The 26527-nt window shown below is 46.4% G+C and overlaps 1 protein-coding gene and 1 long non-coding RNA gene across 5 annotated transcripts in view; one reads left to right on the forward strand and one right to left on the reverse strand.

Moving 5' to 3' along the window:
• Flt1 (fms related receptor tyrosine kinase 1) overlaps positions 1-26527 on the reverse strand; it is a 54120-nt gene that overhangs the window by 24824 nt on the left and 2769 nt on the right. The window contains exons 3-7 of the mRNA XM_035443178.1: positions 16074-16180; positions 12098-12230; positions 6880-6984; positions 2200-2313; positions 734-822 (exon numbers count right to left, since the gene is read on the reverse strand). Coding sequence (XP_035299069.1) covers positions 734-822; positions 2200-2313; positions 6880-6984; positions 12098-12230; positions 16074-16180 — 548 coding nt within the window. The remainder of the gene's footprint in view (positions 1-733; positions 823-2199; positions 2314-6879; positions 6985-12097; positions 12231-16073; positions 16181-26527) is intronic.
• LOC113830943 lies at positions 2298-14847 on the forward strand. 4 transcript variants are annotated; one of them, XR_003485027.2, is made up of 5 exons: positions 2298-2642; positions 5241-5332; positions 7047-7130; positions 11449-11500; positions 12204-14161. It is a non-coding gene; the product is annotated as an uncharacterized LOC113830943 (long non-coding RNA). The 4 variants fall into 4 exon arrangements; XR_003485028.2 differs by lacking the exons at positions 2298-2642; positions 12204-14161 and adding exons at positions 4332-4390; positions 14757-14847; XR_003485026.2 differs by lacking the exon at positions 2298-2642 and adding an exon at positions 4332-4390.

The raw sequence follows: 26527 nt of genomic DNA on the forward strand, positions 1-26527 counted from the left end.
TCTGGCTCTCTCAGTCTCTGTTTTTCCAATGCAGGTGAGGGGATGGATACAGGGCCTCACACACAATAAGTGAGCACTCTCCCACTGATCTACACCTCATCCTTCAACATCCCAGTGGATCAAAGATGACAAAGGCGACAACTAATCACTTAAGGGAAGAGTTTCGTTTTCCCAACAATCTCATCCTGGGCTCTATTATTAGCACCACTTAATACACAAGGAACTAAAACGGAGAGGGATTGAGTAACTTGTTCAAGGTCTGGTTTCATGAGAGGAGACACAGGATTTAAACCTGGAAAGTCTGGTTCTGGAGCCAGAGAGCTTGCCTCCTGTCTGCTCCTCACTGCCACAGCCAGTGACTGGCTAACACTGGCAATCATAGCCTCCCAGACTTCTTCAGCCTGGACAGGGACACAGCAATGGTACCACATAACACACCACAATGTTTAAATAACATCAAAAAAACTAGAGTCTCCTAAAAAGACAGAGCTTTATGTGAGGAGTTGTATGTGTCACAATCGTCTGTGGGGGCATTTTTGTTATTGCCATTGCAGTGTCATCCCTGGGCAAGTGGGCCTGGGCCAAGTAGGAAAGGTAGCTGACCAAGCCCAGGGACGAGAGCCAGTGAGAAGTGTTCCTCTGTCCGTCCTTGATGGGGTTTCTGCCAGCTCCCCTCAGTGATAGACTGGGATCAGCATACATAAGTCACAGCAACAGAAGGACAAATCCTTACCTTGTTAAGAAAGAATAAGTCGCGCTTGCTCTTGAGGTAGTTGGACAGGTTTCCATATTTGCAGTACTCCACGATCACCATCAGAGGCCCTGAAGTCCAAATGGCACAGGCTTAGCCACGCCAAGTCAGGCAGCCATTTGACAGCTTCCAGTCAGCCCTTGAGACCTCAAACTAACCTGTTTTTATATGTGGAGGGCCTGAAAGTGCAACTGGGAAGAGAGGCCGTGAATCAACTACTCAACTCAGCCTCTGTAGCATAGAAATGGCCCTTGTTAATATAACCAAGAATATGAACTTGCTCCAATAAAGTTTTATGAATACAGACATTGAAATGTCATGCCACAAAATATTATTTCCTCTCTTTTTTTCCCCTAAGTATTTAAAGGGGGTAAGCCATTCTGAGCCCCACAGGCTGCTTGCCCTCTCCCCACTGCACTGAAGATCTCAGGTGGTACCATGGAGGCCTCCATTGTACAGCTCCATGCTGCCCCAATAGCACAGAACTACTTCCAGGTGGAAGCGAGCATGACCCCTGAAGTCTAGTGGCTAGTAACCAACAAACTCCACACTAGGCAGGTACCTGGTGTGGCTTGGAGCTCAAACGAGGGCGAGACTCTGGTAAAGTGGTTTTTCCAGTTACTATCAGTATTTACTGGTTTTTTAATTCTGATAGAACCCCCTTGCCCCTCAGGCTCCCAGAAAGGAAGTTGCTTCAAGAGCTGGGGTCTCCCCACCACCAGCTTCTCAGTCTTTATTTCGTCTTCCAGGTACAATGTTGAGGCAGATGGAATGTGGTTACTGGGGCAGATGCTCGAAGAAGGCTAATCCAAGGTTAGAAGCTATGGGACCTTGTCTGGCTCACCAGGACTCTGTGTTTCTGGCCTCCCTTAGCATGTCTTTCTCTACTTGTAATCTCTTTTTCTTACCTCTGTTCCTCCATTTCTGTTTGCTGTGTTGGGACACTGAAGACCTTTTGTGTACAGTTCCTCAGCACCTTCATGACTTAAGCTTCCGTTCACATCTACACTCAAGTACTAACCTTACCACAGAGGAATTAAAATCAGTGAGGACATGCTTGGGCCCAACAGTCTACAGTACAGCCCTGCTCCTGTTCCCTGCCCCCATGTCTAAGGCCTGTTCTGATAGTCAGAAGGGAGGGGCCCTTCTGGTTAATTCCCATGTCACCTTCTCTTGGGATTTCACCAGTTGTGGTTTCTGTGAAGCTGCAGGGAGTGTGTAGCCTCTTAAACCATAGTCACCCCCAACCCAAGTCATCCTATGAGAAAAAGGCCCGTCATTTGACCTAGAATCCGGGGAAAGATATCTAAAGGGGAGTGGCTTTCTTCCAAAGCACTGGGTGGCTATTTTCTCAGGGGTGAGGGGAGGGAATTTTATGAGTTGAGAGCTCCCCTCTCAGCTTGTGCAAAGCAGATAGCACAACCCCCCTTCCCCGTTTTCTCCTTTACCTCCTTGCTTGGTGCAGGCTCCCAGGAGGTTAACCACGTTCAGATGATGGCCGATGTGAGTCAAAATCTTGAGTTCGGTCATCAGAGCCTTGTACTCACTAGCCGTGGCCCCCTCTGTGTGAGAAGCAAGGAAGAGTCAGGGTATGGGACAATGGGGCTGCTTCCACCCTGAAGGCTGCATTCAGGCCCTCCTTGTTCGTCATCTCTCGCCCTAGGTTGCTTCATTAACTTCCCCACATTCTGCAAAAGGCCAAGTCGCCAGACTGTTTTTATTCCTCCTACCCTCCTAAGCCAACATCCTTTGTATGGCAGTGAGGCCCGCTGTGTTGGTGGGGTTAGTCACTGGACATTTCCTTTTGGTGGCCCTGGCTGTGCTCAACAATGTGCTGACTCAGAGTCGGCCACCTCATGACCTCCAGAGGCTTCCCTTCAAGCAGAAACAGGTGAGGCAAGACCCCTTCAAGCAGGGTGCCCACCCAAACTTTCCCTCTTCGAATTCCCCTTTCTAGGGAGTCACAAGAGAGGAAGGGGGATGGGGTGGGGCGGTGGGCTCTGCAATATCAGGAGAGCTGCTTCTATAAATGCCTCAAAATGTATTATTTTCTCCATAGACCCCTTCATGCCTGGAATTCAAAGGTTATCTCAGGCAACAAGGATTCATATTAACTACCTTTTTTTGTTTGTTTGATTGTTTGTGTGTTTTTAAAATGTGTATGGGTGTTTGTGCCTGCACTGTGTGTGTGCCTGGTGTCTGTAGAGGTCAGAAAAAGGCACCAACCAGAGCCCCTGGAATGGAGTTACAGGTGGTTTTAAGCCACCATGTGGGTTCTGAAAATTGAACCCAGGTCCTCTGTACAAGTAGCAAGTGTCCTTAACCACCCTCCAACTTTAACTTCATTTTTGGCAATTATCTGTATCAGTTCAAGAACCAATGGTTTAGAATCTAAACTGAGTTCCTCTTGTATTTGTTCCTGTTATCCATTTTGAGGAATTCCTAATTAGAGGTGTGTTAAAAATATTAAGACGTGTTACTGTAAAAATATTCCAACAGTATGAATTAGAGTATGGAGATCTGAGTAGGAGTGTGTGAGAGTGTGTATTCATGCGTGCATGTATGTGTGTATGTGTGAGAATATATGCATGTGTAGATGGTCACAGCACAGTGGCAGAGCATGTCTCTAGCATATGCAAAGCCTTGAGGTTTTTTTTTCCTTGAGTTTAATATTCAGCACCAAAAGCCAAAAGTCAAAAGACAAATAATAAAAAGAAACAAAAAGTGATGTAAGGAGTCCGAGGGTCTAGAGTGAAAACTGCAAGTCGCTTAAGCAGCCACTGTGAACAGTTCGAGCTTCAGACCTTTCCATATGCACTTATAAATACCCACTGAGGGCTGGCACAATGGCTCAATGGCTGGCTTGCTGCTAAGCTTGATGACTTGGGTTTGATCCTGGGGACTCATGTGTGGAAGAAGAGGACTGAGTCTTACAAGTAGTCCTCTGATTTTCATCACACACACACACACACACACACACACACACACACACACACACACACAGTTTCATCCCCTTTTTAGTATCAAGAATTCTTCTCATTCCTATTTTTAAAAAAAGCTTTATTTATTTTTATTTTATGTGAGTGTTGGGAATTAAACTCGGGTTCTCTGCAAGGACAAGTGTTTGTCACCACTTAGTCATCTCTCCAGACTTCTTTTCATTCCTTTTAATGGACTAGTGTGTTTCTTCTGACACGTATAGTATTCAGTTTTGTTTTGTGTGTGTGCACGCACGCATGCATGTGCGTGTGCGAGTGTGTGTGTGTGCGTGTGCGTGTGCGCGTGTGCGCGTGTGTGTGTGTGTGTGTGTGTGTGTGTGTGTGTGTGTGTGTGTGTGTGTGTAGGCCAGAGGACAACCCCAGGTGTCATTCCTCAGGATCTGTCTACTGTGTATTTTGAGACAGGGTCTCTCTGTGGTCTAAAGCTTCAGCATCTCAAACTCAGGTCTTCATGGTTGTATGTCAGACAAAACTACTGCCCCAGGCCCAGGGTTTTTTGTTGATTTGTTTTGTTTTTATTTTTCAAGACAGGGTTTCTCAGTAGCTATGGAGCTAGTCCTGGATGTCACTCTGTAGAACAAGCTGGCCTGGAACTCACAGAGAAATGTCTGCCTCTACCTTACTGGTGCTGTGATTAAAGGTGTGTGCCACCACCTGGCTTTTCTTTCTTTCTTTTTTTTTTTTACTATTACAAATAAACCTATAATAGACAGCTTGAGTGTGTATCGTTAGGACAGAGTTCTGGAAGTGGGTCAAAGGTGTGTGTACTTAACATTGTGGTAGATATTGATACAGTATTTTATAAGATGGAATCATTTTTTAATAATAACCAGATAAACTTGAAAGCCTGGCTGGGGTAGGGGTCAGCTCACAGTGGCTGCTCAACAAATATTTTTGTATAAATAAACAGTGCTATTAGTTTTCTCATTTTGGACATTTTTTCATTTGAGTGTGAGGGCCAAAAAGTTTAAGGTTTAGCTTGGGAACACATTGAAAGGGCTTTTGACTATGGCCTTTGTCTGACATTGTGCTTTTTCCAGTTGCCCTGGAACAGAGAGTAAACTGCTTTAAGCAAGAAAGCTTGAGACAGGCGGATCTCTGTGAGTTCGAGGCCAGCCTGGTCTACAGAGTGAGTTCCAGAACAGCCAGGGCTACACAAAGAAACCGTGTCTTTGTTTTGTTTTGTTTTTTTTGAGATAGAGTTTCTCTGTGGCTTTGGAGGCTGTCCTGGAACTAGCTCTTGTAGACCAGGCTGGTCTGGAACTAGCTCTTGTAGACCAGGCTGGTCTCGAACTCATAAAGATCCGCCTGCTTCTGCCTCCCGAGTGCTGGGATTAAAGGCATGCGCCACCACCGCCGGGCTAAGAAACCGTGTCTTAAAAAACAAAACCAAACAAACAGAAAAGATGGCTCAGCTTAATTCTGCTAACGGGCTCAGTCCGAGGCTGTCTCCAGTAGAAGCCATGATGATGTTACTTCTCACAATCTAGGGGTAGAGGACAGTGCTGGCCTTGATGGGATTCTCACAGAAATACCTACTATCATCTGGGCAGTCCACCCCAAGCAAACTCCTTATGGCAAGGTGAGCATAGTAACTGTGGCTATCTGTGGGATATGCTCTGATACAGGATAGAGCTATAGAGTGTAGTGGCCAAATCCAGTAACTAACATTTCCTTCTCCATAAATCATTATTTTTTTGTGGTGGAAACTTTTAAATTCCTCTCTTGTGGTTCCTTATAAAACATATAAAAACTTATTGTGTGTGAGGGGCTGGAAGGTGGCCCAGTGGCCAAAAGTGCTTGCTGCCCTTTCAGGGGACCTGGATCCAGTTCCCAACACCGACACTGGGCAGCTCACAACCACCTGTGTTCCACTTCCAGGAGGCCCGATGCCCTCTTCTGGCCTCTGTGGGCACCTGCATGAATGGAACACATATGCAGACAAGCAGGCACACACACATATACATAAATAAAAATTTAAAAAAGAACAAATAAAATACAGTGCTCTATAGTTGTAGAGCTGAGTCTGGGTTGTGGCATACTGTCCAGCTCCCCTCTCCTTTCTTTATAGACTCCCATCTGTCTTCCAATGATAAACACAGCCCCTTTGAGGTGGAAAATGTGTTTACATGAGGCTTCTAAAGAACGAATGAGCAGTTGGAGGATTCTTCTCTCCTGGTGTCAGAGCTACATACATAAGTTCCTGGGCCTCAAAAATCCCTCAGCAAAACATGGGAGGTGGAGATTCTGGGAGGTGGAGACTGCAGGATCAGAAATTTGAGGCAAGCCTGGGCACCATGAGAGCTTTCCTCAAAACAAAAACAAGACCCAAACATACAAAATTCCCCCACCATCTTGGAGATTTTGGAAAGCCAGAACTGCACTGAGGTTTTTATTGTTGTTTTGTTTAGTTTGTTTGTTTTGTTGCTGTATGGTCTGCCTCCTCTTTGGTTTTGAAATGCTGGTATGATGTGCAATGTGACTATTTCATCACACATGAAGCCTTCCTTCAGTGCAAAGGATGTCTGGCCCTTCCAGAGCTTGGCTTCTACACTTCTCCTTGAGTCTTGTTTTTAGTCTGGCTGATGGTGGCAGTAGTAAATTACAATGTGATTTGGTCCTTCTTCCCACCTCTCAGAGAGAGATTGAAATATTTTTTAAAAAGTTGTCACTTATAAAGAAGAAACGCTTATAAATTTGACAGGGCTTAGCAGCATTATAGAATAAAATTTGATCAACTAATTTCCTCTAGCTTTTTAGTTTCATGTTATAGTGAGGGCAAACGCAGGCCAAGCCTTTGGGATTTGTGAAGTGTGCTGTTTCCTGACAACCACAGTGGACCATGACCACACTAACCTTCTGAACCTATGACGACAACAGATGTGAGAAAAGAAAGACCTTAGGATGACAGAGATCATTTTTCTATGGACAGTTTTGGATTGGTCCATTGACAAGGTTTATTCTGAGCTAGTGTAGCTGAATCTAACAGTCGTGGAACAAAGAAGCCCTGGCTGGAGCAGAAGTAGCTTGTTTATTCCTAGGCTACGTTAATCTTGCACCAACAAGAGTGCACAAAGGTGAAAGGTCACTGAGAGCTAGACCATGGCATATGGGCATACACATACGTACCTTTCAACATCTTCACAGCCACAGTCCGGCAGGTGGGTGATTTCTTAATGCCAAATGCAGATGCTTGAACCACTTTCCCAAAGGCCCCTCTCCCGAGCGATTTGCCTACAATAGAAGAAGGTCTTGGTTTGTTTGTGAAGCCAACATTGAGGCCAAGTGTTTTCCAGGAAGGAAATTCTGTGTTGTACGTGTGATGCAAGGCGCACATCTTTGAAGGGATTCTGCAACGGACTGACCCCAAAGGAGGCCAAGTGAGTGCATTTCTGGTGTCCCTTCCTCTGAACTCATTCCGCTGCCTCTGAGCCCTCCCACCCCACCCCTGCCACATCCTTCAAGACTAGTCTAAGCTTCTAGAGCATTCAAAGAAGAAAAGTGGCTATTTCCCCTTGCCACAGAGCCTCACAGGAGGGAAAAAAAAAAAAAAAAAAAAAAAAAAAAAAAAAAAAAAACCCAGGTAGTTTCTTTCACTGTTTCAGGACTAATATGCTCCAAGTCCTTTTTCTCACTATCAAGTTCATTGCCTCTGTTTTCTGCAAAAAGGATGAATGGTGGTGACTGCTCAGGGTATAACAATGCCTCACATCTTAAGAATAAACACTCGGTCATTTCTCAGACTGCTGTGCCAGTCAGAGCATTCCCTGGTAGCTATTATATGATTGTAAGATCATCACAAGCCCTTGTGGTTTTCTGAACATGAGCCATCAAACACGGGTAGTAATTTGTTTCAAACCCAGAGAGATGACTGCTCAAAGCACTAAGAAAGCAGGGTATCTTTCCTGATGCCCATTATTATGTTTTGCTATATTGACTGTTTAACATACCTCTTTTTTTGTTTTTGTTTTTTTTTTTTTTTGTTTTGGGTTTTTGAGACAAGAGTTTCTCTGTATCTTTAGAGCCTGTCCTGACACTCACTCTGTAGACCAGGTTGGCCTTGAACTCACAGAGATCCACCTGCCCTTGCCCTCCTGAGTTCTGGGATTAAAGAACCCACCACTGGGCTCTTTCCTCACTCTTGAAGGAGCCAACTCAACTTGGAGAGGGAAGGACACTGCCTGAATTATCAAGTACCTGGTGTAGTCCTGGTTATGTTATAAAGGAGGCCCTGTCCAGTTACAGCAGAATGGACAGCCCTGTTAGGACTTTGGTGGACAGTTACTAGACAGCCTTGTGGAGGGGAGATCGGGAGGCTGAGGCCCTTTAGGCAGAATACCCACAGATACCTCAGCTACCTTTTCTACTTAGGGTCCTCTTTGGCACAATAAGGAAGAAACCGACTCTCCCTAGCTTGGTATGTTGAAAGAACAGTAAACCAAGAAAGTCAACTTTGGGGGGCTTGTCTGGTGATGTGTCCTCAGGGGTGGGGCAGGGTGGGAGGGATAGAAATAACAGAACACCATTGGTTGAAAGAAAATGGCATCTGTTAGGTTAATTTAACCCTCTTTTCCATGCCAGTCTCCTTCCTCAGACTGCCCTGGTAATACACCTTCAGCTCATTAGCCTTCCTTCCCCCAGTCCCTTCCCCCAAAGGATATGAGTATGTATGTATGCATGTATGTTTATATGTAGATATGTTCTTATAAGCTTTATGATGAAGCATTTGTCATGTCAGAGCCTTGTCCAGTGATGCACAAATGCTCAGAAGCCTGCATCTTGCTGCAGCTTCAAGGCTATTGCCCTTCATGAGAAATCCAATTAGGACCCGGGCAGTTTCTGTGACAAGCATCATCACAAGAGCTGTCTCCTGGGAGGCACTCTGCTCAGTAGGGGCTGCCCAGGAGGTGACATGGTTTTCCAAAGCCAAGCATGTACTGTGGGCAACTGCTCACCTCAATTCCTCCTAGAGCATGTGACAGGACAGAGACACAGCCCCTCAGCCTGTCTCCAGGTAAAACGGTCTGAACCAGAATGGACTCAAGTTAAAATAGAAGAGCAACCAGTGGCTCCCAAAGTGCCAAGTGTCAACATTAGGTGGGGAAGAGTTCCTCAGGGACCTCTTGGCTTAAAAAAAGAGGTCAGGTGGTGTTGGCCCCACCTTCAATCCCAGCACTCAGGAAACAGAGGCAGGAGGATCTCTGTGAGTTCGAGGCCAGTCTGGTTTACAGAGCGGGTGCCAGGACAGCCAGGGCTACACAGAGAAACCTTGTCTTAGCCCCCCCCAAAAAGGGCATATTTTGGTTGAAAGTTATTCCTAAGTTTTGTCAGAGTAAAAGAACAATGGTGTTCCTCAGCTGTTGTACTCCCATCATCTGATGTGAAGGGTCCCAAGCTCAAGAAATGTCCTGACAATCTCTCCACACACTCCAAAAGCTCCTGCCTTTTTCCAGGATCTACCCTACACATTCCCTTCTGGGCTGTCATGGGGGCATTTTGTGTTACAAGTGTTTGGGGGCTCTGCTTCCATCAGGGGTACAAGTTGGTGCTCACTGGGCAGGTCGAAGCCCCATAAAAAACGACAGGAAGCTATTGTGGGCTCTTTGATTATCTTGTGCACTGAAGTCTGTCATCAGACCACCGGTTCTAGTTCACACTGAACTTGTCCTAGCCTGATACTGTCTTTCCCTGGAATTCTTAGTGTTGTCTGGAATGCCAAACACTAGTTCAGAGATATGGTAGGTCACTGTCACACAAGGCAATATTACTGGAATGGCCTTGAAGAGTCCTAGCTACTCTAGGGAGGGTACAGGGTAACATGAACTCAGCCCCCATTATTTTTTCAACATTAAATGTCCACTATAGATTCAAGTGTTGAGTGAGGGCTTGATCCAGAGCTGTGGTATTATTTGGGGTGGCGAGGGTGAGGAGTTTCCTGAAGCTGTAAGACATAGACTGAGCCAGAGGGTATAGGCCACTTGGGGAGGTTTCTTGGGCGGGGGGGTTATTCATGGCCCTTGTCTACCTGTCTCTCTGCTTCCTGTCTTCTGCGAAGTGAGGAGCAGCCATGCCATACATACATACTTCCACCCCATGATGCCTCTGCCTGCAAACCATGCCAGGCCACCATGGGCAGAACCTCCTGAAGCCATTAACAACCACCAAAAAATCCTCCCTGTCCTAAGTTTCTGTCAGGTGCTCCGGTCTCTGTGACAAAAGCTAACTAACCAATGCCACCCTCTTTGGCAATCAAGGCTACTGTTCTTATTGGCTGTTGTAATGGCCCCGCTCCTGATTCCTTGTGTGCTTCCCCATGCTAGACAACTTGCCTGTATATCACTTGCTAATAGAAACAGACTACGATGTCACGCTTCGGTGTCAGACAGCAGCTGCATTCTCTCCCAGGTTTAGTAAGGAACCCTGAAGGAGCCAAGGAGTTTTCTTTTCTTCTCAATCTCAGAAATTCCACTAACAACACAGAGTTCCAACTGAACAGTCAAGCAGCAGGACTGCTGACTTGCCTCCTACAAGGCTGGGCATTGTAGCCAACAGAGAGAGTGGGCACTGCTAAAATCACTACTTGGTCTGTGTATTTCTTCCATTGTTTTAAACCCCAATGTAACACTGCCTATCAGACCTTTTTTTTTCTTTTCCTCTTTTTTTTTTTTTCCTTCTCCATCAATTTAGATGCAACCGTGGTAACTTTCAGTTGCCAGCCATGATTTCAAATCACTTTGTCATTTCTTTGGCTAACAAGAACCAAGAAGTCTGGGACCTCTCCACTCCCACGATAATCAGAGGGGCACTCTTCCCCGTCTTGTGGCCACACTATGCACTAAAAGGCTTGACACCGGTTCTCACCAGTCAGGGACACTCAGATGGACAGCAGCCAAATCACAGCTGAGACCTTTCACACAGCATGGAGTTCACAAGAAAAACCTTCACCAAGGAAAATCTTATGAAATGTGATTGTGTGAATCCCCTGAGCCCAAGGGAACTCTGGAGACCAGGGGAAAGCCTAGGGGATGTGCTGTGAACTAAAGTGAAGGGGAATGAAGGGATGAGACGGGCTGGGGTAGGGGTCAGGAATTGGCAGGGAGCTCTCTCTCATGGATCCTGTCCATGTTTAATCCTAGCAAATGAGTTTGGAAAGCAGCATGGCCCGAGAACAGGTCCTGATTGTGGGGGAAATGATGCTGTGTTCCCTGCCAAGGTTGCTGAGGGGCTCAGCGAGCCACTTTTGAACTGTGCCTGGCAGAAGGAATTCATCCAATGTGCTACCTGTGTTTAACTGCTCCATATTTAATAGATCCCCCCACCCCAACTCCACCCCCACCCCAACTCCACCCCCAAGCTTTCTCCAGCTTTTAGCTGACTTCCAAATGTTTTCCCCCAAGCCAAACAGGACCTACGTTGATACTTTCCTCTCCCTGTAAGCAGAAGCGTTTCAAGACCTAAGAGAAAAACCATTTTACCTCTCTGTCACCACCACCCCTGTGAAGAGAGGGGTCACAGTGCCAGAACAGCGAGCTCTCTGGCTCTGAGAGTGACAAGCCCAGAGAACATCGGGCTCACAATCTGTTTTCCTAGTTCCAACTGCTAATGACTCTGGCATACACGGAAGCGAGTGGAAAACTTTCAGAAGCCACGCTCCAAACGTTTTAGGTAGGAGTAATTGAGGCTTCGATTGTTTTGCAGGCCAGAGCTGGAGATGAATGCACATTGTGACGTCTGAGCCAGAGGAACTGGGGTAAGCATGGGGCTGCTGTTTACAATATCTTCCTTACCTGGAAAACCCGTTTCTACTCTTCAAAAGTGAAACTTCAGTAATCCCTTAGGGTTGGACCATGACACACCAAGAAAGCCATGGGACATCTTACAATGTGAATTTGCACAGAGAGCTTGATTTATCTGAGTGTCACTCTACTGGATTCTGTTCTAGGCAACATTTCTAGTCCCCAGTAGTTTTGTTATTTAAGGGTGCCTGGGCTTTTAAGACAAGGACTCTCTTCCCCTCCTCCTTCATTTACCTACAGGCTGGAGACTAAATTAGGAGGGAAGAGACTCAAACACCTTGGCATTTCTAGGGCTTATGCTGACATCTGCCACTCAGAGCCAGTGCTCAGTAACTAAGTACTGAGTGATTGCAAATGTGCTTCTTGTTGCCTTGTCCTGTTGTATCAGCAACAGCTTGCGTCCTCTCTGGTCCATAACTCCATCTAGTGGGTGGGCAGCTGGAGGGTAGACTCCTAAGTCTGGCTCTCTGCTGCTTTTCTCAAAACAAGTGTGTTGCAAGGGAGTAGCTTGTTCTCATGGCCTTGTGAATCTGCAGAACAAAATACATTACCTAGTTTAAGTCTTTCCCGTGCAAACTCCCACTTGCTGGCATCATAGGGCAGCCGTTCACACTGCTCATCCAGAGGGACTTCATCTGGGTCCATTATGATTGACAGGTAGTCCGTCTTTACTTCAGAAGAAGGCTGAGAAATAGAGAACAACCCCCAAAGTCATCAAGAAGAAAAGAAACAACTTTAAAAACCCAGTTGCTCACTTTATGATACTCTGCCATGTCTGCCAGTTTGTATCATTGGGCCAAGCACGGAGGGTCCTCCTACACACGTTTGAGTATTTGGTTCTCAGGAAGGATTAAGAGGTGTGGCTTTGTGGGAGGAGGTGTGTCACTGGGGGTGGGCTTTCGTAAGTTCAGGCCAAGCCCTGACCACACTGCCTCCCCGTCTCTGCCTTGTGCATGGCATGTACTGTTAGCTGCTCTCCAGCTTGTCACCATGATGGTCATGGATTCATCCTCTGAAACTGTTAAGCAGGCCCCCCAGTTAAATGCTTTCTTTTAAACGTTGCCTTGGCCCTAGTCTCACAGGGACAGAACAGTGACTGAGACATACACACTTGGAGCATGTCATTTCCAGGGCACAGATCCTTACTTTCCTCTCATGACATTTCTGTAGGAACAGTAGCATCTTTTCTTGAATGAATGTACCCCAGACCTCCACTGGCCTCACGTACACATCATGTTCTGAATCAATCATAGGAGAGTTTTTCTTTAAAAAATGAAAAGCATGGGGGCTGGAAAGATGACTGCTTTTCCAGAGGTCCTGAGTTCAATTCCCAGCAACCACATGGTAGTTTACAACCATCTACAATGAGATCTGATGCCCTCTTCTGGTGTGCAGGAATACATGCAGGCAAAAGGCTGTATATATAATAAATAAATCTTTTTTAAAAAAATGAAGAGCATGTAATACAATTCTGAGCAGTGACTGAGCTTTCCATGGCTGCTCTGGACATTAATAAAAAAACGATTTATATATTTTTTTATGTGTATGGGTGTTTTGCTTGAATGTATCGAAGGGACCAAGCCATCACCCAGCCCCCTGCTTTAGCAGCCATGACAGGCTGCAGAAAAGATCAAGCAAGATGTAAGCCTCTGACTCGGCACATGCTGCTGAGTTTCCAGTCTTCGACCTTGCTGGACCTGCCCAAGTCACTAGGAAGCCAGATACCCTCTATGTGGAAAGGAACCAATCAGAAGTTAGCTGGCAGGCTCTGGATGTGCTTTATGGTAGTGGCATAACAGCAGAGCATAGCAGTCACCCTAGGAGGGCCTATAGGCCATAGCAGCCAGTTGACCAATCAACACAGGACAGCCTTTGGAATTGTCAGCCATGCCCAGAAGTGCACCAATCCTGAGACTGTTGCAAACCCCTAGACACTCCCCTTGCTCTGCCCAGTAAATTCCCTGCCTCACGGCTCTTTCGGGTCCTTCTACTCCACCTGCCATGTCAAACGGTTGGAGGACCGGAGTTGGTTAACTTGTTTAAAAGACTCTTTGCTTTTGCATCAGAATGGGTCCCTTGGAGACCAGAAGAGGGCATCAGATCTCTTGGAACTGGAGTTACATAAGATTGGGAGCCATAATATAGGTGCTGAGAACAGAACACAGATCCTCTGGAATAGCAGCCAGTGCTCTTAACCACTGAGCCATCTTTTCAGCCCCACAAAGTCCTTTCTATTCTCAGAAATAGAGGCTGACAATTCCAAAGGCTGAGGAGTAAATGTAGACACATCTTGAGTTCCTCAGGGCTATGTTCGGATGTCACATTCATAAGACATGTGTGTGCTATGAACCCAATTTCTTGGAAATAGAAGCCAAACCCAGAGAGTAACCACTATGGCAGATCACAGATGCGTAGACTGACAGTTACTGTCTATCATCAGCAGGTTCAATTCCTATTAACGGACACATTTCCAGGGCTGATGTCTGAGTTTCTGTGGGCTGGACGGAAAAGATGGGTTTCCCATAGAACCCTTGCTCAAAATCACATAAACTCCATTGCAATGAGGTTGGTCTTTGCCTTTGCAGTTTGTTTCCCTAACCAAGAGGAAGCATGAAGTGTGTGTGAATGTCTGGGGGGGTGGGGAGGGAGAGGACAACTGCCTTTCCATATCCACCACTCACACTCGACACATTCCTCAGCGTTTCCAGTGCTCCAGGCAGCCACAGCTCACCTCATCCATCACTTGCCTGCAATCACTTCCTTCCACACTTTATCATTAGAATATGGGGCAGATACCTCAGGGCAGAGAGTTTGCTCAGCCTCCAATAAAGAGCTAAAAAGTCAAAAGATAAGGCATGGGTACCATGGGTGTCAGCTATAGGTGCTGGGTACTCTGGGAAGAAGCATGGGTAAAATTTTGATGACCTACCCCCCCTCCCCCCGTTGAGTATCACCAAGGTAACCACTAAAGTATCTGACAGCTGGGACCTGACAAGGGACACCTTGGATTCTTGCAGTATGGGGAGGTGTCAAGGATATAGAGTGGGGCAAGGGAACAGGGGAAGGAAGAGCTTGTCCTGTGTGGGTCCTGTGAAACTCAATGTTTTTATCTCAATAAGGCAAATGAGAGGAAACACCATACAGTCCTATGATGGAAATACATTGGCAGAGTACTAGTTGACAAATATTTATTCTTTTAATTGACACTAGCACTGAGCAGCTACTCGGCACTTGGCACGGAGGACAACTGCCTGGATTTGAGCCACCCTTTGACTTGTTGTACACAGCCAAATGACCTCCCAGGCAAGTTGCTTAACTCCCCTAAACCTAGTTTGCTTTATCTGTGAAATGGTAATCATACTTGTACTTAGCTGAGAGGGTTGCTATGGCTATCAAATGATTGGCCAACCTGTTAGAACAGGACCTGGCTTCTAGCAAGCATCAGTACACATTGGCCATTGTTCGAACACTGGCTCTACCGGGTGGGGACAAGGAAATAAAATACATTCTTTATCAATGAGGAATTAGCATTGTGGTTAGAAAACCCAGGTGGACACCCATCTCTTTTGGCCTCCTGGTTCACCTTTGCCTTCTCCAGTCAAGTTGTAGATCTTTCCCTCTCACCAATTCATAGGATGTAGAATCTTGGCAGTATAAGAGCCTTCTTAAATCTGTTCTAGATCTTTCCATTCTTATCCCTTAAGATCTTACTGAGAAGGTTGGCTGATGCTCCAGTGAGGGGAGAAAGGGGGCATAGCAGAATGTGTTTTGTTCTGATCATTCCTTCCAGTTATACTCTTCCAAGTCTACCTTAAGAATTGGTTAACTCTTTCCTTTCCTTTTCTGAAACAGGGTCTCCTTACATTGTCCAGGCTGGCTCAAACTTGCAATCCTCCTACTGCTGCCTCCTGAGTGCTGGGATTATAGGCATGAGCCCCTATGTCCAGGCTTGGTCCACTGTCCATTACACCTGATGCAGAATTGCACTGTGACATTTGATTGTGTGATGAAGTCCAATCAGTCTCCTTCCAAACTGTAAACAGTAGCCATTGCTCTCCAAGGTTCCCAGAGGGCTTGACACGAGGGCTAGTGCCCTGTACCACACAGACTCATGGGAAATAGAGAAGAGCCATCCCTTCCCCTTTGAATTCTTTTCTTTTTCTGGGGGCACAGACATTGAGACAGGGTTTCTTTGTAGACCAGGCTGGCCTGGAGCTCACTGAGTAAATACCACCTGCTGATTTGTTTAGTGTTGCTTGTGTGTACATGATTTCAGGGCTGAGCACTTGGTAGTGGGTAACCAATTAGAGGGTTCATCCCTGGGAGAGGCTAATTTCCCCTCTCTCGGTACTCCTTAGTGACCCGTAGGTCTTTGCTTAGGGATGAGGCCGTGTGATATTAGCTGTATCTATGATAGCTCAACAACATGGCTGCCGCAGTGAGGTCGAACAATGACAATATGGATGGACATGCTCGCATGGAAGGGGCAGTTGCAGGGCTTAGTGGTCTCTTTTTCTGTCCTCTTACCCGTTTCAGTTTCCGGATGAAGAGAGTTAAAAGGAGCCAGAAGAGAGTTGCAGCCACGCAGGTGCATGTGAGAGTGATCAGCTCCAGGTTCGACTTGTCTGAGGAGCCTAGAGAGAGAAAACGCACCAAGATGTCTGTTAGGAATAAAGCGTGTGAGGACCTTGGTGGATTCCATGGCGGGCGAGGGACAAACACGCCAGGCAGACAGAACTTAAGTGAGAAGTTTTATGAGAAAGGGAGGGGAGAAGGGGGAAAGAAGAGAAAGAGAGGGAGAGCGATGAAGGGGGCGGGGCGAGTCCTGTCTCCCCCTTTAAAGGAACGGAAAAGAACCACAAGTGGGCGGGGTCTGTCTTTTAAAGGGGTCCTTTGCACCTGCCTGCAGACTAGTACTCATGGAACCTTGGGCTGACCAGAGTGCTGCCTGAGTGCATTCTGCCAGGTAGCAGCGGCAGGCCAACATAATGCCTGAATCTTTACAACGTCAGTACAAGGAAACCCACAAGTGCTGGGCCTCTGCTGGAGCATAAGTCCCATTGTCTAAGATATGCCATGATCTCACACCCAGAGAACTTTCTAGAAATTCTGCTGCGTTTGCAAATGATCTTCTCAGAAATGGTTAATTAAAAACCAGAGGAGAAAGTAAAGATGTAGGGATATTAAGGCAGGAGGAAAAGCTCATTAAAGTGCGAAATCCGGAATATGTTAAATCTCCCTAATTGGTTTTAGAGGAAATTCTACTGAAAAGAAAAAGACATAAAAGGGCCCCTTTGGGACTCACAAAAGTCTTTCAAAGCTGACATTAAAAATAAAAATAAAACTCAAGGATGGTCACGATTGCTTGCTTGCCACTCTGAGCCACCCACAGTCTTGTCCCCTGTGTCTGGGACTGTGGCCTCAGCAGCTGATTGGACTGGCTGGGAGGGAAGAAGAGAGTATGGGCCTGCCCAGTCACACTGATTCTAGGGTTGAGCTGTGTATCATTGTCGGCGTGGGGTGTGTCGTGTTTCCCCCATCCCCCCCACCCCTCCACCCCCCCACCGCAATCCAGGGCAAAAGAGAGACCAGAATAGCCTGGTCAGTGAGGGAAGAGTCTCCTGGGCCCAGCAAGGTTCCCTCCTAAAGATTCCAGGGGTGTTAGGTTTTTGCTGAAATTAGAAACAAAGAAGGGGCGCAAGATGAGACATGAGACTAAGAGAATACATTAACCAGTTTATTATATCACCTAGAGCGAGTGAGAGAGAAATAGAAGAGAGGAGGAGAAGAGGCAGAGAGCGAAAAGAAGCGAAGATAAGAGAGAGAAGAAGAGAGCATAAGGGGGCAGGGGTCTGTCTTTTAAAGGGGTCCTCTACACCTGCGTGCAGACTTAGTTCCCATGGAAGCCTGGACTGACCAGGGCACTGCCTGAGTGGATTCCGACAGGTAACAGGGGCAGGCCAGCAAAATGCCTGAACCTTTCAGTTAGTCTTCAGGAATTCCTAAGAAACACCTTTTCCTTTGATTTGACAAAGGAAGTTAGGCCAAGGCAGGTGAGACTTGTTCTTAGGCATGATGGGAAGGTCTGCTGATCAGTGGCTGGTCACTTACAAGCATAGTGTGCTCACACCCACCCCATGGATACGTAACAATATCACAGCTTCAAACATCAGTACCTCATGGTGAGGTTCTTTGTCTTAACTAAGTTCTGCTACAGCAGCAGTAGATACAGCTGGAGGCAAGAAGATGAGAAGTGATTAGAGAATCCCAGTGAGCCAAACCAAGTGACTCACAACAGACACCAGAACATTGGCCTTACTTTACTTTTCATCCTTTGAAACAGAGTGTACCACAAGTGGGCCTCAAACTCACATATATCACCAAGGATGACTTTGACCTTCCTGCTCCCACCTCTCAAAGTGAAGATTATAGGCATGTGACAGTATAACCAGTTCATGCGGTACTGGGGATCAAACCCAGGACCTCGTGCATGCTAGGTGAGTGACCTACCAAGCTGGTACATTCCTAGCCCAGAGGGCAATCTTTTTGGGGGCAGTGGGTGTTGAGACAGGGTTTCTCTGTGCAGCTTTGGAGTCTATCCTGGCACTCACTTTGTAGACCGGGCTGGTCTCGAACTCACAGAGATCCACCTGCCTCTGCCTCCCAAAAAGGCGTTTGCCACCACTGCCTGGCCAGAGGGCAATCTTTCTAACTACTTCAGAGGTCTAAGGATATGGCTAACGTGGTAATGAAGGAACCAGCGCCCCCCCCCACCCCATTTTGGCAACCATGACAGGCTAACATGTGCTTGCCTGACCTTGCCTTGGTCACTAGGAGGGTCAGATGCCAGCCTCCTGGCAAGGAACCAGTCAGAAGTTAGCTGGCGGGGCTATGCTTTATGGCTCTGGGTGTGCTTTATGGACAAGTGCACAGCAGTGACATACAGGGCATAGCAACTGCTCTGGGAGGGCCTATGGGCCATAACAACCAGTTGATCAATAAACACAGGGCAGATGCCCCAAGCCTGGAGGTGCACCAATCCTGAGACTGTGTGTACCCCTAGACACTCCCCTTATGCTGCCCTATAAGATCTCTGTCTGGTGGTTTCTTGGGGTCTTTCCACAGCCATCTGCCGTGGTGGAAGGATGAAAGGCCCGAGCTAATGGGGTTAGTTCATTAAACAACTGCAATAAAAGACTCATTGCTTTTGCATCGAAATGGGCCTCTTGGTGATTTTGGGGTTCAGAATTTGGGCACAACAGTAAAGGTGTTAGACCTGACTGCTTGAGTTTTATTCCCTGGAATCCATGTGAAAAGTTGGAAGTGTTGATATGCACCTGCAATTCCTAGCACTTCTGGGTGAGATGGGGGGCAAGAAACTCCCCCAGAAACTTACAAACTGGCTAGTGTGAAATACTCAGCATAGTGACAGAAGAAAGACAGACCCCAACTCCAAAACAAGATGGAAAGAGAGAGCCAACTTCCAAAAAGTTAGCTTCCGATATGCACACATGTGCTGTGGCATGTGTCATGTGTCGCCCCCCCCCCATAGTAAACAAATGAAATTTAAAATGCTTTCAGAAGCTGAAGGATTCGATGACCTCTGGAAGATGTATTTTAAATGGATTTTTAATGGGAGACATGAAGGCAGGGCAGAGCATCATGGGAATGGGAACATCAGGGGAGGTGACTGTAGATGGCGGTATGACAGGAGGCACAGGACAGGACCTGCCATGGGCTCTGAGCATCTGGGTGACAAGTGCTATGCTGCAGGCAGGTGGAGTCAGTGAGATACCCTGCACAGAAGCACGGTATGTACGCAAGCACTCTGGGACCCTGACCGCGTGCCTTTTGTTCTGGGGACACTTCTAAGGACTGGCATATGTTTACTTACCAAGACTCCTGCCAACACTATGAGTTGGGTTTCCCCATTTTTTTTTTGAGTGAGGAAGTTGAGGGCGCTGAGAGATTAAGCCTCTTGCCTGTGAGTGGCAGGGCTGTGGTTTTAACCTGTGCTTAACCACCATGTGTCTGAGGGTACCGGCACTTCCTCCTCTCCTCGTACTGTCTGAGCCTTTATGAGAGCCTGTTAATGGTTGCAGAGAGGCAACATTCTCTGTCCCACCTGCCCACTACTTTCACTGCTTATGAAGAAGGTATTACCTCCTCTCTCATCCCACTGTCACTGTCGCCGAGAACTCTCCAGTTCTCATCTGCTCAGCTTTCCCTGTCTCCAATCACCTCCACTCCTTTCCAGGGCACAGATTCAATCCTGTCATTTGGCTGCCTCCGTGCCAATGTGTGCTCTCTGTTTCTGTCAGGATAGAATTCAAATGGTGAGCTGGCAGTATAGCTCAGTGGAGGTGTGTGCTTTGCATGTTAATGCCCTGGCTTCCATGCCTAACACTGCCATTTTTTAAAAAAGACCGGTTTACGTTTATTTTATGGCATGGGTAATTTTTGCCTGCATGTATGTATATGTGCCAGCATCTGTGGAGGCCTAAAAGAGAGATTGGATCCCTTGGAACCGGAGTTGCAGATGCTTGTGACCACCATGTGGGTGCTGGGAACCGAACCAGGCTCCTTTGCAAGAGCAGCCACTGCTCTTAAATGCTAAGCCAGCTATCCAGCCCTGCTCTCAATTTTAAAAATTTAGTTAAAAAATTTAAATGTTTAGGTCTTATATCTTCCTCTGCCCTTCAATCTCACTATACATCCTTGGATTGGAAAAAACGATAAGCCAAAGTTCATGTGAGTATGGGTTTCTTCAGACACACACACACACACACACACACACACACACACACACACACACACACACACACACACACGCTTATGCTGCAAACAGGTTCTGTGGTAAGACTGGAACCTTCTGAAGGCACCCTGCAGCGGCCTCCAACCGCCACAGATGCTGATGGCACTGTCTTCTCAGGGGCTTTGCACATACTCCCCGCATGGAATGTGAAGCCCGTGGCCCTCTCTTACTGTGGGAATTTTCCCACCGCATTCCGTGTGACAGGAAACTGGCCCTCTAATTCCATAGTCCTTACTCAAGCAAAATTCCTGTCAGTGGGACTATTTGTGTGTAAACACATATTTATGGAACCAGCTCATTAGAATACCCTTAGGAAGACTGTCCATGAGGCCCCATTTAACACCAGAATTCATGGATGTTCATTAGAAATCTGAGGACTTTACAATGTACACCGTGGCATCTATGGTCTTATTTGATAATTGTGTGTGTGTGTGTGTGTGTGTGTGTGTGTGTGTGTGTGTGTGTGTGTGTGTGTGTGACACTCTCTCTCTCTCTCTCTCTCTCTCTCTCTCTCTCTCTCTCTCTCTCTCTGTCTGTCTGTCTCTATCACTCTGTGTCTGTCTGGACGAGCTGTCAGGACAGCCTTTGGCTAAACAGGCTGGAGCCCTTAAGTGCTCTCTCTACACACTAGTCTGGCTACACCCAGCATCAACTGGCGGTGACAGTGATCAGCTGAGTACACAAACAGCCTAGCTGCTCAGGCCCCGAGGCAGCGTGGATGGGACTTGAAAACCATTGGGAGTGAGTGCTGGTCTCGGGGATTTCAGTCCCATAAAATGTGTGTAAAAGGCCAGGGTCAGGGACTTTTTCCTCAGGATGCTGACAGGAATCTGGCTGAGAGTATATGATAATGGAGCCTTTTGTTAGAGATGCTCACCCTCTGACACAGACTAGTGTTTGTCAGTTGCCTTCCCAGGTTCATGTCATACCTCTGGGTGCCACTTAGCAGCTAATCTGAATTCTGAGGGGTAGTGTATCTTGTCAAGAGTCGCATTGCATGGTGTCTTGAGCCTCTCTGGTGATGAGATGGCAGCTCTTTGTGCACTGGCACAAACTGGCAGCACACCTTCACAGGACAGTTACCAAGGACAGGCTTTCACTGGGTAGGCTGACCTAAGCGAAAGTTTAGGTGTTTTTGCAGTAGCTAGGGACACACACTGGCCTGGCATGTGATTCTGTGTAGCAGCAGGCGCCAGCTTGGCACACAGAGTGTAACAGGTGAGTTCCCAAGAAGGAAGTCACAAGGAGTTTTGTCCCCAGAGCCTACCCTGCTCTAGGGGTGGGGTGGGGGTCAGTGGTGGGTGGTGGGGGACTAGAGCAACTGCCATCAGGAATTGGGAAAATGTCCTTGCAGGAGGCTTCAAGCAGCTGTGTGGCAGACCCAAGCCTCAGTTTCTTAAAAAAAAAAAAAAATGAAGATAACAGGGTAAACATGCAAACTGTTGTCAACTGTGGCTTGAAACTTTCCTTCCACTCCCTCCCCTTCTCCCAACCCCTTTGAACTTTTAAATACAGTTTTATACACTCAGCAGTTAAGGGCTTTTGCAGAGGATCCAGGTTCAATTCCCAGTACCACAGCTCACAATCACCTGTGACTCCAGTTCCAGGGGATCCGACACCCTCTTTTGGCCTCCTCGGGCATCAGACACACACAGTACACAGATGTACATACAGGTAAAACATATGCACATACATAATTAGTAAAGTAAAAATAAATGAATAAAATTTTAGTTTTCCTCATCACCTTTTGGACCTCAAATGCAAGACAGTTGGATTAGGTTTGGTTTTGCTTTATTTCACTTCTTTTCAGTCAGGCACACTCCATGCATCATAGCTTGCCTTTTTTGCCCAAAACAAACCAGATTTTGACACAATTGCCTGGCATCTTTTAGAGTAACCGCCTTCTCATAAGGCTTTACCTGACCCTGCAGGGTGGGTTAGGTGATCTAGGGTCTACTGTTATTTTAATTTGAAGTAACGAATAATGTAGCAGAAATATGTTCCTTCTATGTTTCTACCTCAGGCCCAGAGAACGTCAATAAAAATTTATATGTATGAGGAACGATTAGACCTCATTCTAATATGTTAAACACAAGTGCCATCGTCTGCCTTAGGTTCAACATGCTTTCCCTGTCACTACTGGAATAGTACAATTGGCCTGTAGGTATTGTAACGGTTTTTGATGCTTTTTTATTTTAAAAAAGTTTATTATATATTTTCTGTGTGTGCGTTGGTGTTTTGACTGTATGTATGTCTGTGTGAGGGTGCTGAGTCCCTTGGAACTGGAGTACAAACAGTCTTGAGCTGCCATGTGGGTGCTGAGAATTGAACCCAGGTCCTCTGAAAGAGCAGCCAGTGCTCTTAACTGCTGAGCCATGTCTCCAACACCTTTTTCAATGCTTTTTAAGAATCTTCTCTTCAGGACTCTAACATGTAGATCTAGCATACTTGGATTAAATTTAAAGTACCTTTTGGGGGAGTGATAAAAAAACAAGCAATTGAAATTGCAATTTGTAACACTTTTCTCTCTAATGCATTTTTATCACATCAAACTAAATTGTAAGCTAAACAGGAATGCAGTGGTTTGGGACACCAGCTGGATGACTAACAGAAAGCTCAGGAAAAGTATGTAATATTGAAAGTTTTGCTGGAGTTGAGGACCACATGAACCAAAACTAATAATAGTAATACTTCAGATGCTGCCATGACACATTCCCTTTGTCCTGTAACAGGCTAGTCAACCACTATTCTCACTCCCACTTTGTACTACAGATCTGAAACACTAGGAAGGGTGGAAATTTCCCCCAAGTGACTTAGATTCTGAAACAGAGGCTCCCACCCGCCATGTGACACGAGACACAGCAGAAGAGGGGGATTCAAGCATTTCTGATTCTCAGCCTGCCACTTCCTAGCTTATCCTCCCTGTGATGTTATTTGATCTCTCTGTGGTTCTTACTAGATTCTTATTTTCAACAACCGAACTTTCTCACAGGATCACTCCAAAGTTTAAACAGGGATCGGGGATGAGGATAGAAAGATGGCTCAGTGGTTAAGAACACTGGCTGCTCTTCTAGAGGACCTGGGTTAGATTTCCAGCACTTCCATGTTGACGCACAATCATCTGCAACTCCAGTTCCAGGGTCTCTGATGCCCTCTGCTGGCCTCTGCAAGCACTGCATGCCTAAGGTGCACATTCGTGTAGGTAGACAAAATACCTATATACACAGTAGTGAAAGAATTAAGTAGACTAGTGCATTGCTTAACACAGTATGTCGCATGCTTGATAAGACAAGGTATAACTGACATGCCCAGGCCTTCCCAGGGCCCAACACCAGGTTAGCAAAGCTACCATCTATGTCTGGGAAACTCTGTGTAGATTCATGTCAGCCTGGTTTCCGTGGGAAGAAATGAGATGGGTATGTTTGAAGTCTAATTATTTTGCTCCAAGAATATCTACAAATGTTTCAGCTCACCCTAACTGAACTCTGGTACCATTTTTAAATTCTTTGCTAAGGTGATGTTTATCCTGTAGTTTAGAGTTGAAAGTCAAAAGAAAAAAAAAAAAAAAAGGGTATATTTAGGGCCCCTAGCCTGCCATGTGCAACTAGGAACAGGCAATTCATCTGTTTTGAGCATGGGTTGTCACTTGGGAACCTCTGAAGATTGCCAGCATCTACTAGAGGAGAAACATGAAGGCCCAAGTTAGTTTAGAATTTAGAGTTAGGCTGAATGCCAAAGAGGACCTGGGAATGGAATGCCGACCATGGGGTGGAACACAGAGATACCTGCTGAGTTTGTTTTGAGCCGTTTTTTATTATTAAACTTGGGATCTGATTAGGGGATGTGTTACCTGCTTCTTACTGTATGGGTCCTTTCTCAAATAAATGTGAGTGTCCGTTGCCATGGCCCATGTGTATCTGTATCTATGACACTGTGTCCAGCATTGAGACTGTGACCTCTTTGGGTCTTCTCTCAAGTCATCTTTAGCAGATGCTTCTAACAGTAGTCATTCTCTGAGATGTTTTGTCTTATGTAGTTATGAAAACCATTAAAGTACAGTGATGCCTAAGTCTGTTGTAAGAAAAGTTCTTTCGTGGATCATAGTTATCAGCCTCAATGTGAAGAGTCAGGGCCTGGGTTAAGTCTTCGGACACAAATGGGCCAAATATGTTAATTTCAGAAACGATCTTGAGGGGGCTGGAGAGATGGCTCAGCTGTTAAGAGCACTGGATGCTCTTTCAGAGGTCATGAGTTCAATTCCCAGCAACCACATGGTGACTCACATCCATCTATAATGATATCTGATGTCGTCTTCTGGCCTGCAGGTGTACATGCAGACACAGCACTCATATACATAAAATAAAGCTTTGAAAAAAGAAATGATCTTGATTGGTGACACTTCTACTATGGTCTTGACACTGGACACCCCACACACACACACCCTGTGGTGGCCTCCACATGTGCTCAAGGTCCAGTCCAAACCAAACAAAACCTGGCATTATTTAAAGAAGCCTCTTTGACTCCCCTGTCCACTTATTCTTTTTAGATACAAAAATAACACATTATTTTATCTCTGAGTATAAGACTCCTTTTTCAAAGGAAATAAAACGAGCAGACGGTTTCCTTCCTGGCTGATTCCTGAACCTCTTTAAAATCTGTTAAACATAGCCACAGACACAACCCATGTGCCTAGATTCCTAACCTCAACTGGACAAGATAGGAGTATACCAGGAAACCACGTCTGAAGCTCGGGGATGCTTCGGGGCTCCTCAGTGACATGAGTCATGCGTTCAAGGGCGAGAACCCAATTTCAATTATAGTCAAGGGCAAGAATCCAATTCCAATTATCAGATGATCTGCAGATAACCGTGGACAACTGTTCTGGATAGTGTCACATGGCCACATTAATCCAGGGATCCCAGAGTACTTCAAGAAACTGGACCTAACTCATGTGCACAGGCTTCTCTGAGTTCCATGGACTGTCAACTTGCAAACTGCTCTCTGTTTCAAATTCTATCCTTATATGGAGCCAACACCAGCATCCCCAAAACCTCATCACCTGAGAGGCTGGGGAGAGCTGTTGCAGGTGAAAGCCGGGGTCACAGATGTTGCAAAGCACAAGGTCAAGTGACATGGTTCCTGAGAAGCCCAGGCTGTCTTGGCAAAAGAGGGAAGATTTATACGTGGTGTGCACATTCCTCCTACTTCACGTCAGGCTTCTCCCAAACCAGCAGTTACGCAGCCACTGCTGACATGGGGACAGGTACTTAACAAGGCAAAGCAGCTCTGTGGTGGGTTGAGGTGAGTCTCAGAAGACCGTGAACTTTCTTCATCAGGGCTGTCACTGCCTGTGAGAGTCCAGTTACCACTTCCTGCCTCTGGGGGCTTCCTAATTGCTCCACACACTGGCGTGTGCTGCCTTCCTATGAGGCTGAGGGACATCTCTTGTGTTCTGCTTTGCCCTGGCCTGAGAAAGCTGCTTCGATAGCTACACCTGAAGTTCCTGCCAGAGACAGAGGAGCAGACATTTGAGAGAGAGGCTGTTCAAGCCAGATGCTTGCTCAGTCTCTCTTGATGTGTGGCAGAATTGGAAGACTATTTTAAAACAAGAGAGATTTGGGGGACATACGAGCATTCCTCAGGCTGTTTGGGGACTGCTGTCCTCTTTTTGGAAGTACGGATTTGTGGGAGAATAGTTTCAGCCTTTCTTCCTTCCTGGCTTCTCCCCAGAAGCAGCCACATGCTCTCATATACACCACTGAGCACTGTGGAACGGTTACTGAACACATTCCATCATTGACTCTCAATATGCCATTGATGTTGGATTTGAGAGGTGCCCATGCACAATGCTACAAGGCTGTAAATTCTAGGGTTGGGATGGTGCTTAGCATGGCAAAACTGACGCCTGGGTTGAAACTGTTTTCCAAATGGAAGCCACATGGCTGCAGTCAGAGTAGGGACCCAGTTACTTTATGATTTGCTCTGCAACACACTGTCTGGGGCCCAGGAAGCACACAGGGCAGTCTCTGGGGTGGGAGCTATTCTGTATGTATTGCATCTAAGAATATTTTGTGTCTCCTCATGTTATGAACCAGTTGAGGAGCCAGGCACTGGTGGTGCATGCCTTTAATCCCAGCACTTGGAAAGCAGTGTGTGTGGGGGGGTG

Source organism: Cricetulus griseus, chromosome 4 (assembly GCF_003668045.3).
Source record: "Cricetulus griseus strain 17A/GY chromosome 4, alternate assembly CriGri-PICRH-1.0, whole genome shotgun sequence".
In the NCBI taxonomy this organism is placed as follows: domain Eukaryota; kingdom Metazoa; phylum Chordata; class Mammalia; order Rodentia; family Cricetidae; genus Cricetulus; species Cricetulus griseus.